The sequence below is a fragment of the Pygoscelis adeliae genome, unplaced genomic scaffold (genome assembly GCF_000699105.1).
Source record: "Pygoscelis adeliae isolate BGI_AS28 unplaced genomic scaffold, ASM69910v1 Scaffold36, whole genome shotgun sequence".
Classification (NCBI taxonomy): Eukaryota; Metazoa; Chordata; class Aves; order Sphenisciformes; family Spheniscidae; genus Pygoscelis; species Pygoscelis adeliae.
In genome coordinates, this window is record NW_008824934.1 from 1,728,341 (window position 1) to 1,741,500 (window position 13,160).

The 13,160-nt window shown below is 46.3% G+C and overlaps 1 protein-coding gene across 1 annotated transcript; it reads left to right on the forward strand.

Annotated features, from left to right (window-relative positions):
* The first annotated feature begins 10,464 nt into the window (after positions 1 to 10,464).
* On the forward strand, positions 10,465 to 11,274 carry RNF223 (ring finger protein 223). The gene has a single exon (XM_009325178.1). It carries the CDS (start codon positions 10,465 to 10,467, stop codon positions 11,272 to 11,274), a length of 810 nt encoding a protein of 269 aa, XP_009323453.1.
* The last annotated feature ends 1,886 nt before the right edge of the window (positions 11,275 to 13,160 follow it).

The following is a 13,160-nucleotide window of genomic DNA, read 5'->3' on the forward strand; positions in this document are numbered from 1 at the left end:
TGAAATGATGTCTCTTGCTGGAACGCCGAGCGTGACAGTGCCTCTCCAGCTCAGATCCATATGTCAGAAAGTGTTTGGGGACAGAACCAGACCCAGGGATGAAGTTATAAATCCGACTTTTATGAAGGCACAAAGAACATCCTTATGTTCTTTTTATATCTCCATATAAGGGTAACTGTGATAAATTATCTGATGCGCCAGAAAGCCGTTTTACCCTCGTGCCAACACTGACTGGTTTTCACTTTGCCTTATCTTACTGGAACTCAGCTTACATCTCTGCATCTACTAATGTATTTACAAATTCATACGAGGATATGTTTTGCATTCTTGTCCCACAACATTCTTTAGGATTGAAGTATAAATTGCTCTCTTCGGCATGGACAACTCACTAAGATATTTTTCCTACTGTACTTCCAGCCAGTCTCACATCTGGGATATTATCCTATACTCCCTTAAGCAGTTGAACAATTAACTGTATACGTTAGTAACATAAATGAATACCCAACTGCAGATATAATTACAAGAACTAAACCTATTATGCATCATCCATAACCGAAGTGTCACACTTGAAAAAGCATTCAACCGCTGTCTGGAGAGGATCAACTCTATCAATACTTCAGAAACTCAAGGAATGCAAAGCAAATGTAGACACCATCTATAAAATAGGGATATAAAATGATCAGAGTTTAAAAAGGACAGCTACGATGGCATGTCCTAAGTTTATTCATCACATCCACCATTTCTGTTTTGGGTGGGTAGAGGGCAAAGAAGGAACAATTTCTCTCTGGGTCTTTAGGGAAAAAAAAAAAAAAAGAAAAAGAAAAGGATAAGAAGCACTTCCCTACTGCAAAGTTTTAGGACTATGATATGGCTCAGGGATAATTAACTTCCAGGATGGGAAAGGGAAGGAGACAGTAGGTGGAGTCCTGTGCTTGCTCAGTGCAGGAGAAATACAGTGCCACTGAGACCAAGGTGTGATGGTGTCCTGCCCGCAGCGGGAGGTTACAGGGGCTTGCTTTGCTGAGCTTTATGGAAAAGCATCTCTATTGATTTCTCAGGTCACACAGAGGGACTGTGGGATTACACCCATGGGAATAAGAGAAGGAAGACTGCTGGTTCATCCTTGGTGGTGGGGAGAACATGACACAGAAATAGAGCGCTTAGGGTCACGCTTGTCTTTGGAGATTGCTGAGAAAGTGTGTCAATCATCTGATCCTTCTCAAGTTGGTGGATTCCTGCAGGGTGAAGAAAGCAAAAGGGAACAACTCAGAATGTGCTATTTGTAACCTGAAGAGATAAGTACTAGTAGAAAGCTCTCAGGGTGTGAGCGCTTACCACAGACACCACAGAGAAGCCTGTCCCTCATCACCACCACCATCAGATCCTTTTTGTAGTGATCTGATGGGGAGCCACACGCTGGAATTCAGGTCTGGTGTACCAGAAAATGTCCCTGGCCAGATGCATTAGCATCCCAACACCCCCTTCCTGGCTGGGTGTGCTCTGATGAGCGCAAACGACCCTCACTGTGGGGCGAGGCATCTATTCCACTGCATAGATGCCAGTTGACCTGAGCACAGTTCGCGCGTGGAAGGGGAGAATTAGCCAGCAGAGGGCAGGTGGCTTGTTACACAAGGAAAAGTCATCGGAGAGGAGAAGCAAGAGGTCCCTGCAAACATTCACTCCTCAGCTCTGACATCACAGGCCATTTCCCAAGTTCATCATGTCACCACACCGGGCCGGGAAGTGAGTAACGCTGCCGGAACATGACCTCTGTGGGACAATCATGAGAGCAATTAACAATGTGCTGGTGAGAGCTTGTTGAGATTGCCCTTCACCTTGCTTCTGTTGCCATCTCCTCTAGTCCTGCTGAGGAACTAGCAGGAGTCCTGCTATGGCTGCAGCTGCCTCTGGATAACTTATTCTAGGGTTGGCAACAACAACAGCTACCTTACTGGTCCATGGGAAGAGCATCCCGTTTGTGTTTCAGGAGGGTAATTACTTTGGTTCCCACGCGCTTTACCTGCACTACATCTCAGCTCCAGCTGCACTTGAGCCACTTGTAGTGTCAAAAGGAGCTGGCGCTGCAGTTCTTGGGAACATCTAACAACCCTTCAACTAGGCCCGCTCCTTTTACGGGACGCATTGTGGGTATCATCTTAACTGAAAGAACTGCCACACTCACTGAATGCTTCCAAGGACCTTAATTCTGGTGCGAGTTACTCTTCCTTTGAGCCACTGTTTATGATTGTTGATATCAAACTTTCCTTGCAAGCCACTACAGAAGCAGCATAGACATTTGGAAAGCCAACAGTCTCCTAAGCATTTAGCCATTGGTCCAAGTCACTTACTCCTTCAGAAATAATGGGCTAGAAAAAAAGACCTGACCTTATGTCCAGGGAATGGATGCTATTCTTGCTATTTGAGAATCTAGCCGTGAGTGGCTGAATCATACCCTCAAGCCGCTGAAGAATAATAGTCACATGAGTTATAGAGTATCAGGAAAATTGCTATGTTGCATCTGTGCCTTGTAATGATTATCTAATCATGGTGCTTTCCTGGTGACTACAGGAAATGAAGAACAGTGCAAAGTTAGGTGCCAGGTGGATCCAGTGTTTGAATGAGATTAAACTACAGAGGCACATGGTTCCAGAACTTGGGCTTGGACTATTCAGTAAAGATGGGCATCGTGTAGAGGACAGGAATCACCTGAGGGGCACAACCTGTGGCTCTATCTAACAGAAGCAGTTTTTCTCTAAATCTGTATCAAGCTGCCTTAGTGGATACTCTATCCCTGCTGAAACCAGGACAGTGGACATTTATCGATAATGCACAACTCTGATGGTGTTTCCCACTCCACCGCCTGTTTAAAGTCTTATCCCTCTGCTCTGGCAAGTCACTCTGCCGTGTTGAGGGGCACAACTTGCCCAGGCATTGCTGCTTGCACAGAGGTCACAGCAGCATTTCTCAATGTTGTCTGGGCTTCCCATGCACCACAAAACTTCCCCAGCTGTAACACGAGATAACGTCCTCGATAAACATAGTTATTGGAAGGCTCAGTTCACTATGTCTGTGACGTGTCTTGAGATTGTCTGATAGAAACAGTTAGAGAAGGATAAAATATAATTATATTAAAAGTATCCCACAGTGAGTTCCCATCTAGCTTATCTGATGACTCACCAAGCTTCTTTCCTGACAGTACATAATACATACTTTGGAATTTAAATAGCCCAGTCTAGCCGTAGGTGCAAACTACTGCAACAATGATAAGACTTCACAGCGAACACCTGGTTAGGCAGCTAGCTGCACGTGAAGCCAGACAAATAAAAGAGCTCCATGAGTTAGCATGGGAAACATCACTTAATGGTGCTGTTTACCACCCTGGAGCATTAATTGCACAAGGCATCAGGCCTTCTGACTCCGAGGAACACTGTGGGATCAAAAAGTGATGCTAGCTCGAGGCCAAAGAATCGTTTGCCAGGAAAACTCGGGCAGTACTGGGTCTCACCACTTCTTCTGCATCTGATTAACAGATGATAACAGCATAAGGTGGAGAGCTCAGCTACTGAGCTGGACCTGTGCCAAAAGTCACAGAAGCTGGTGGGTGTGTGTATATTTTCACTGGTTTTCAGTAGCTTGGGAGCAGGCATGTGAATGTGTGAGCTAATAGAAAACATGGTCTAAGTAGTATCCTCCTGCTGTAAGCGTTTAACCCTGCAGAGACTTCTCTTCCATGTTGCATGAGGGTGTTTGTTTTAGGCTTGTGCTCACCCAGTTAAAACCAGCACATCTGTCCTGAGCCATACCCTTATTTTTTCCCCTTGAAAGTAAGGCGCAGCTCCATGAGCCTAGCAGACATGTCTTTCGTAGGCAGGAATAACACTACGTATGTTGGAGTTTTGTCCTGCAGAGGCTGAGTCCAAAGCAGTTTGGGTCTGGACACTTTTGTGCTTCTGTAGCAACTGCTCCCTTGGGTTTCTTCCAGCACAAAAGGCCTTCCAAAGCCCTTCCGGGCTTTATACGTGGCCTTAGGATGTAGCCCAACAAATCAGAGCTGTAAACAATACCCAAAACATGAACAAAAAGTCAGCACCCCCAGATGTGCTAAGTGATACATAATGAGCTAGCCTTGGATGAAGGGAGAGCGCCGTCAGAGGAAGCTTGTTGCTCATTGCTTGGTGGTTTTTCATTTATTTTTTTTCCCCACCCATCTTTATTTGGTGGCTTTAGTTTATCTACTGAGATGAACTACACAGAGAATGAAGAGAGTTATATACACTTGGGCAGTGGTGGAGGTAAAGACAAGCCAAGGAAACAGCCTAAAGCTATAATCGGCAGCCTGGTTTTATTACTCTGCAGTATACTTTGCTTCTCTTCACAGTAAGGAGCCTGGCTTGTGGGTTTTTAAATGGCCATGTCCTCAACCAGTTGGTAGTTGCTGTTAGAAATAAACTTTTTCATTACAAACCTTCCTAAATCCCCCTGAAAAAGAATACATACCCTTTAGAAGATCTCATCGCTTCACCCACAGTCCTGGATGAGATGGCAATGGTTACCGATGCTGGTAAAATAAGGGGAGGTGATGGTGGGAAGGGTCTGGCAATTGAAAGCTTCAATGTTTCAATCACAGTTATTCGCTGCAGGTGGGATCCTACATTAGGTCTCTGGCTGGAGCCCTGTGACCAGCCCTATGTACGAGGCACCACCCATCCCTCCCAGGTTCCCATCTAAATACACGATCCAGACAAAGACTATGACCAAAAAGGAAGGCTTGTAATTCCTTTTCTTAATTTTATTTCATTTATCTAATTATTTATTTATTTAGGAAATGAGCCACGGAAGTCCATGGAAATTAAGTGTTTTGCTCAGGGTCACAGTGCTTATACCAGCGATATGTACCTCCTACATCTCATCCCAGTGTTCCAGTCGCATCATCTTCATTCCTGCGTGGCTTTGCAAAAATCAATTTAGAACAAGTGTTTTCAGACTGCTGTTTGCATACCCCTACACCTGTACACAGAGAATACCTTTGAGAAGCACCTGAGGTGTGCACGTGTAATGCAAGTTCGAGAAAATAACAGTATTAATAAAGTAACTGCTCCTACTTAGTACCACTGTTCCTTTAATTGCAAACATGAAAGTATGTGCTCCCACGACTGATTGCTCCCAATCCTCTGGGATCCACCCAAGACCAGCTGCAGCTCCTGACAAGCTCAGTCTACTCCTCCATGCAGAAGATAAAAATAACAGCAAGCCTCCCACTCAGTCTTGGAAGCCAGGCCCTGATCGTCATCCCAGTACGGTGCTAGGTCTCGGCACGCTCAGTACCTTGCATAGCCAGTGTATCCTTGCAGAGGGTGGAGTGTGCGGGCATGCGTGGGGCGGCCCACTTGGCCCCAGGCTCTCCGCTCCTGGGTTGGACTCAACCCGTTCCACGCAGCAGTCACGTTGAGGCTGATGGGAAACCAGCCTCAGAAACACTGAAACTCTTAAACGGCAGTAGTCTGCTCACACTGCAGTTTGGCAATCCTGGTCTCGTCAGTGGATAAAGGGCTTAAAACGTGCCTGTGTCTTTCTTTAGAGCACGATCAAAAAGTGAATCAGTGTTGCTCCACGGACTACCAGGGCAGAGGGTCTCAGCTAGACCCAAAACAAGGACTTCTGTTCCTCAGTGTGTTACCGAATGTAACGTACCCCAGTATGTTACTGAAACGTTGTTAATTTTGAGCCCAGTTTACCAAAGCGCTTAGGCAAGTGACTAAGTGAGCAAAACTTTTAAAAAACTGATTTACGCCCGTTCATCCAGCATCCTGCTTTGTCAGCCGCAGACAGTGTTTGCTCCCAGCCTCACTCATCCCTGAACAGCAACGTAAATAGATGGGGGAGTACACCGTGCTGGTACTGCGTGCTCAGTCTAGTGTATGGATTGTTATTCCTACGGTGTATGCGCACTCCACTGAGGGAGCTATACCACTGAGATGCTGAGATGCAGATCTGGGAAAGTTTAGTCTTAACCTGCATTCTCTATTGAGGTGTTTGTCTTCTAGAGTCACCCATGGAGCTCATCGGGAATCCACTGGAGGCTCTAGACCAGATCCTTCTGGCTGCGGAAGGATCAGGTAACCTGAGTTTTAATCCTAAGACTGATTTAAAACTTTGGTAATTTCAACATGCTTCTCTTATTCTTAAAAGCCTTCTTTTGGATTTCAGCTCACTAGAACTGAGCATTGTGACCTGACGTAGAGGAATGTGGAAGCCAAAACAAGTTGTATCTGACTGCCAGTGAAGTCTATGGGATTTAGACACTTCTCTGTCCCGAGAGACGAATGCGGTTCCATACGTTTTTAGAGTGAAGTTTCTTAACCATTTTTTGAGAAGGGACTTCCTGATACCATCCTGAAAAAATCCACTGACCATCTTGTGTTGTTTTTTTGAGAAACTGAACAAGGAAAAGTAGTATTTGCAGCGAGACTACATTTTGAATGTTACTTCCCCCCCCGCCCTTGTTTCCTTATCTCCACATGAGTGTAAATTTGTTGGTTCTTTTTTCTGGATCAGGGACTGATGTCCTTTGACCCACAAAAGGTTTGCAGGTCGAATAATATTTCTCTATGTTAACTACTACCAAAAGCTGCGAAGAATGAAGTTCCTTCTCTGTGACAATTCATACAGTATTATTTTGAACAATTGTATAGGAGCTTGAAGCAGACACACGATTGTATAGAGTGGTTCAATTAATTTATAAACAGCTTTCAAAGTTATACTGGATTTTTCTATTGCAACAATTTTTTTCTCAACCAATCACAAGAAATTTGACTGTCAGAATCTTGTTTCTGCTGTTAATCTAAGGCACTTCCAAATTATTTGTCCTTCATGAAGAAACAAGAGAACAATAACTGCCATTTTTAGGTGTCCTGAAATTTTCGTTCAGAAGATTTGCTGCCCTGTGAAAACGCGGCCAGTACATCTGCACAAACTGGACCAGATTACGCAGAGTGATTAAAAAACCCCAAAGCTAGTCGAAGAACTGCGAGAATTTACCAGAAAGCAGAAGGCCTTCCCCAGTCCGGAGGAGATGAAGAGATAAACATTTCTCACGTCGCTTCCCCGGGGCAGACGCAGGCGGGTGTCCTCGGCAGCGCTGCCCCTTATCAGGAGCATTCCAGCCTGCCCTGTTTGTCACAGAAACCGGCCGGAGCGGGAGCGCGCTCGCAGCCAATGGAGTGATTCAGTGGTGATGGGGAAAGGCAGGTGGAGCAGGTAAGTCACCTCTAAACAGGAAGGTATAAAAGATACTTGAATTACAGCTGCAGGGCCACTTGTACGCAGGGAGCTGTTAGAGGTTACTTGTCTTGCCAGACCTACCGGGCTCGGAAGCAACTCGGGAAGCTACCGGGGAGCTCGAATACCAGAAGGCGGCTTATAAAAACAAAAGACCCTGAGCCTAAGACTATCCTCTGGAGAGAAGACTCTTCAGGGGTAGAAATCAAGAGCCCAGAACATGCTTTTCTCCTTCTAAACAGCACTCTGAACAGGTATTTATAGACTTTAATCTGCTGTACACCTCTTAACTTGCTGTGTATTTGGTTGCTCTGAGTTAAAGATACCATTAGGGAACCATATTGCAGAACAGCGCTGGCCACTATCTTAACTGCGTGTTCTCTTTTGTCTGGTTTTATGGTGTGGAAAGAACTTTTCTAGAACTTGCTGGAAAGTAAAAAGTGCTTAACTACTTAGTTTTAAATCTGAGTTTATGTGTCTCTCCTGAATGGTTTTGTTATTTACTGATGTTCCGAAAGTTTCTGGAAAGCCCAGGTAAATAGCTGGGAAAGCAAGGTAAAATAGCTGCAGGGTCTGAGGAAATGCAGTGTGAGCATGGAGGTCTGAACAATTGAAGATATTGTCTTGTATTAAAAAAAAATAATAAATCGTGTGATTGTGTAGTGCAAAAAAAAACCCCAACAAAACAACAGAAAAACAAACAAAACCCCCAAACCCTAACTCATTCTGTTGAGAGTCCAGCTGGGGCTCTCCAGCTTTAGTGACTGGCTCTCATTTAGTAGTACAGCAGTAGTGCCCGGGAGAAATCTTGGTCCCTGCGTTAGCTGCTGCCCAAACCCGATTTAGCTTTCTGAAAATCAGCACTATGGCAACACGCCAAAAGACGCAAGAAGCAGGCAGAGGCTGACCTGTCCCGTGTGGCAGAGTATGAATTAAAACCGTCTTTCCCGTGCTTCGGCTCTGTGCCCTACTCTTCATATCTTCCCAGTTTAAGTCAACTACCTGCGTCATGTCTGATCAAGGTGCCACATAACACCAAGATGTTGATAAAAATAAGTAGACGCTAAGATTATTAAAACTAACGAGCACCTATAGTGTCACGATCATCTTTAGCAAAAGGAAAACGTGGGCAAAAGCTCGTATCTTCATTTAAAAGCAACTGTTGTGAGTAAACATCCTCAAATTTCTATCAAGATACTGCTGTTGCTATAGCTGTCATATTTCAAACTAGTAAAAACCCCAACAGAACAGCTTTTTCACATAGGTTATGAAACTACAGTTTGCGTAAGCAAAGGCTCTCTCTTTCTGAGGTTATGTTCTGCCACCGGTTTTGTGGCTCATAATTTCTGACAAACACTCCAAGCTGAGGGACTGCAAAGAACTGGGCGTAGGGGATGGAGTTCTGCAAAACAGACTATTTAGAAAAAAAAAAACAAAAAACCAAAACCAAACCCAAAACCCCAGGGGTTTCCCTCATCTCTGTGCCAACGTGGGCTTGGATTTGTAGTTCATCAGCATCTGCCAGATTGTGCTAAAACATGCATGGTTATCCGTAGCCAGAAAAAAAATACATAAAAAAAAAACATTACAACTTGCTGAAAAGTGCAGATAGTCTGTGACTGAAAATTTAACTTGAAGAGAGTCTTCACAAAAATTTCTTCATTTAGAATAAGAAAAAGAAGGAAGGTTCTTAAAGTTGGATTCAGCTCTGGCAACGCTAGCTGTGATGGGAGAGGGGAGAATACTTCATTCTTAAATAATGGAGACTTTTTTTGTGCAATGTGAGGAATACACGGGCTTTCTGATACCTTAAATTAGCCTTTCATGCCGAGACACGGAGTCTCTAGCCCATGCTGGTGAGCCATTGCTGGATTGACTGGAGACCTATAATTACAGCAGCAATCTGAACATTTCTGGCTTGTCATTGGTAAATCTCCCAACACAAAGAATCAAGCCTAGCTAGTTCAGTGACACATCCTAAAAAAATGTTCCCCAGGCATACAGCATCAGGGCCATCGCTGGGAATTTCCTCCAGCTAAACACTTGCTTTCAGGTAAAAGTGCTCAATAGCTGAAAAGTCATATATCTGAATATCAGAATGTATGCGAAACTGCATGTCTAGCCTAGGATAACTTAGGTTGCTGAAAAGGCTGGAGTAAGTTGCAAACCGATTTGCTAGAACCGGCGTATTAGCCGTTCAACTCCAGGCTCCTGCTTGCGCACCCCAACAAAGCAGAGAGCACATGGCAGCACACAGCAAGGCTTGGGCCGTGCTGGCACTCCTCCAGGGCTGAGGACAGGGAACAACAAGGAAACAATGGAGAATTCCCCTTGCTCTGGCACCAAGGCCATTTCCTCCAACATTGCTTTTCTTGCTGTGTCATGGTGACAAGACAGAGATGCCTCTTGTGCTGCTTGGGGCCAAGGATGGAACAAACTTTGCAAGGTAACAGCGTTTCCTCACCTCCCTTGGGTTCCCCTGTGACACGGGGGAGACCAAATCCCACCGTGGATAGACAAACCCAGGCAGCATCGTTGGGTGGTGCCTCGCTTGCCTGCTAGGCAGCATGCAGAACCATGGTTCAAGGCACAAAGCTCTGCCCAAGTACACCAAAGAGAAGAGATTCACCCCCCTGCTACCTCCACAACTGAATAGTGTTATCTGTCTCTTAGGCCTTGCTCATGCTGCCACCATAATATCTGAGTGCCTCCCAGACTAATAGACTGCCATAGCGAGGTCCCTACTTGACCTCATGGAGTCTTCTGCTCTCCTCCCTGCTCAGGTGTCGGGGAGCACCAGCTGGGGTAGGTTTTTGTTGTGTTTTTTCTGCCCAGAGGGAGGCATGTATGGGAAAAGACTGCACCCGTCTATAATGCCATGGTGGTTCTGGTGAAAAGGCTTTGGCTGGATGGTGGATCTCTGCTGGTTTCTTGCTTCTTTGCAGGATGTTTAACTTCACCTTTGGTACGCAGCTTCAAACAGGCTACCTGTGTCATTCTCACTTCTAGCAGGGATCTATTCCAGGCTCAGGATGCAGTGGAAGTCATGAACTTGGCTCTTTGTTCCTTTTAAGGGGTTAAACATAGGTCTGGTGATGGGTGTCTTCACATTGTTTAAAATGAAGGCTGTGGTTTTCTTCTCTTCTAGAGTCTCCCAGGGCTCTATTTATCTCCCCGAGCTCCGTCATGTCGTGCTTCACGCAGCTGTGGCACTCCAACACGCCAGACTCTCCCACCAGCCCAGTCCCTGCATCTCCAGGTGAAATCCCCATCCCCATCAGCCCCATTGTTGTCACCTCCCCAGGAGACAGCAAGAGGAAGGCGAGGTCCCCAACTGACAAGCCAGGCTCTCCGAACCCAACGTCTCCGAAGCCAACCTCCCCTGTTGAGTGTTCCATTTGCTTCAACACCTATGACAACACCTTCAAGACGCCCAAGCTGCTCCAGTGCTCCCACGTTTTCTGCCTGGAGTGTGTGGCCCGCCTGAGCACAGGGCTGCCCCCAAACCAACCAGAGGACCAGCTCCCCTGCCCCTTCTGCAGGCAGCTGACCAGCATCCCTCTGGAAGGTGCCCCAGCACTCGAGACCAGCAAGGAGCTCCTTGCCACGCTGCCTCCTGAACTCCAGCAGGAGAAGGTGCTCTGGATGGAAGGGACCAAGCTCTGCTGCCGTCAGTCATCTGATGACCCCGAGAATCCGGATTCGTGTATCTCCATTGATGTCGCCATGAGCAAGCCAGAAAGTCCGGAGGCCCCCCCGGCGGGGTTAGCTGGGAGGCTGTCCCGCTGCGACATGTGCGATGACTGGAAACGCATAGTCCTCCTCTCTGCGTTGATCATCATCCTGTTCTGCATCATTCTGTGGCCAGTCCAGTGTGCCCTGAAGACGGGGAACCTCCGCTGCTTCACAAGGACTGTTGCGATGAGCAGGCCAGAGTATCTTCCCCCTAAACACACCACAGCGGCAACACCGGTGACACAACTCCCTTTCCAGTAGCAGCGAGGCAGCCCCTCGCTCCCGCCTAGCGAGGCTGTCGGCTCCCTCCCCACGGCACGTCGGGGAGGCAGGAACAGGGCCTACTGCCCCGACAGCATTCCTTGGCTTGCTGGCAGACCCCATGGCCCGCTTCCCCACGCTCCTGTGCCTGCACTTGAACACATGCATCCATCTCCGGGAGCTCTGCTGAAATACTTGCCTGCCAAGCCGTCTCCGGCCCAGGAATGCTCCGAGGAGCTGCCTCAGCATCCTGCTGCCAAACTCTCCATGGAAACCAGAGCTCTGAAAGCAACAGACAGGTTTCTAGGACTGTTTGCCTCGAGTGGCACACGGCCGTGTGCTGTCTTGGCTGGATACCAGATGACAGTGGGTGCAGTTCCTCTAACTCCCTTAGGGAATAAAGGGCTATTTTTGCAAACTGAAGGATCTACATGATTATTCCTCAGAGGAGCTGGGATTGGGAGGGTAAAGAGATGTCAAAGTCGTATAAGCAGATGAAAATTATCCTTATTCCACACGCTTGAAACATTTCCGTTGTGTTATTCAATGTTGGAGGTGTAAATGCTGCCTCCTGCTGACGAAATACGGATCTATCACTGCTACTCACCTTCTGAGTTGTGTTACCATCCTGATGAGCTTTTGAACAGAACAGAGTAGCCATTCTACTTGTTTTTCCCAAGAGGATGCTTAAAAATCACTCATCCCTACCTGGAAAGCGATTTTGAACACGGGGGTGAGTTCTGTTAGGCACACTGACACAGCAGTATAACCCTGCCCCTCAAGTTACGGCATCAGCGAACTTCATTCATACTTCTCACAGGCAAACTGCTGCCAAAACGATAGAAGTTCCATCTTTTGACAGCTTTACTCTCCCAATCTGAAAATGTGTCAGTATTAAGACACAGGCCAGTTGCTTACACTATCTTTTTATTTAACACAGTGATCTTCTGACAGTGATTAACAAAAGTCTTCATGATGAAGGCGGCTTACAATTAAATGTTTTCTATTCAAACACATGGATGTAACACAGTATTGTATGCAAGTACCATACGTGTATGTATTAAATTATGTTTTATACAATGCAAGGTGTCCATTTGTGGCAATTACTGCACACTTCCCTTCTTACTTGCAGTTGGAGGTGTTCACCTCGCAGCCCTGAGTCCAGCTGCATTCCCAGATCATGGTGGCTACACAGCCGGTGGCACGTCTGTACTCTGGCCCGCGCATCAGCTGTTGTACAGTCCTGCACACGTGGACAGCTTTATCCTGTAAATTCATACTTACTACCATCTAGGTAGTGTTGTCCCAGGTGTGACTTCCCTCTGTGTTTACCTGATTTGACCTGAAAAACGAGAAGCTGCAAAGACTGTTCCTCTTTTGCTTCTTCCCAGCTGGATGAAAGATGCTTCCAAACTCCCTTTCCAGAAAATCTAATTTGAAATAGAAATGGCTGAAGCAACAGCAGAAGTAACTCAAGTCTGTTGCTACGCAAAAATTCCATGGAAAGCTGCTGCGTGTGCTGGATCTGCAACACCTTTGTTGTTCAGCTGCAGGCTGGTATTATCTGTGCCAGCCACATGTCTGCAGAAACTACTCCAGGCACTGTAACAACTTCTGCCAAAGTCATTGGGCTTGACAGGGATTCTCACTTGTATCATCCTGCCTGTTCCCACGTGCTTGCCACTGAAAGGATATCTTCACAGCACCGATTTAAGTGTGTTCTTAGAAAAAGTGACTCACCAAGACTTAAGGCAGAGAAGGCACTTCCATTTTACCCAACGTGCATTTGGGACTAAGCCCAGCAAATAGACACTAGTAGAGATGAAGTGCTTTGTCATTACATATTTGTTACCATTCAACTCCCACCTGATGAGACCTAAGGGCAG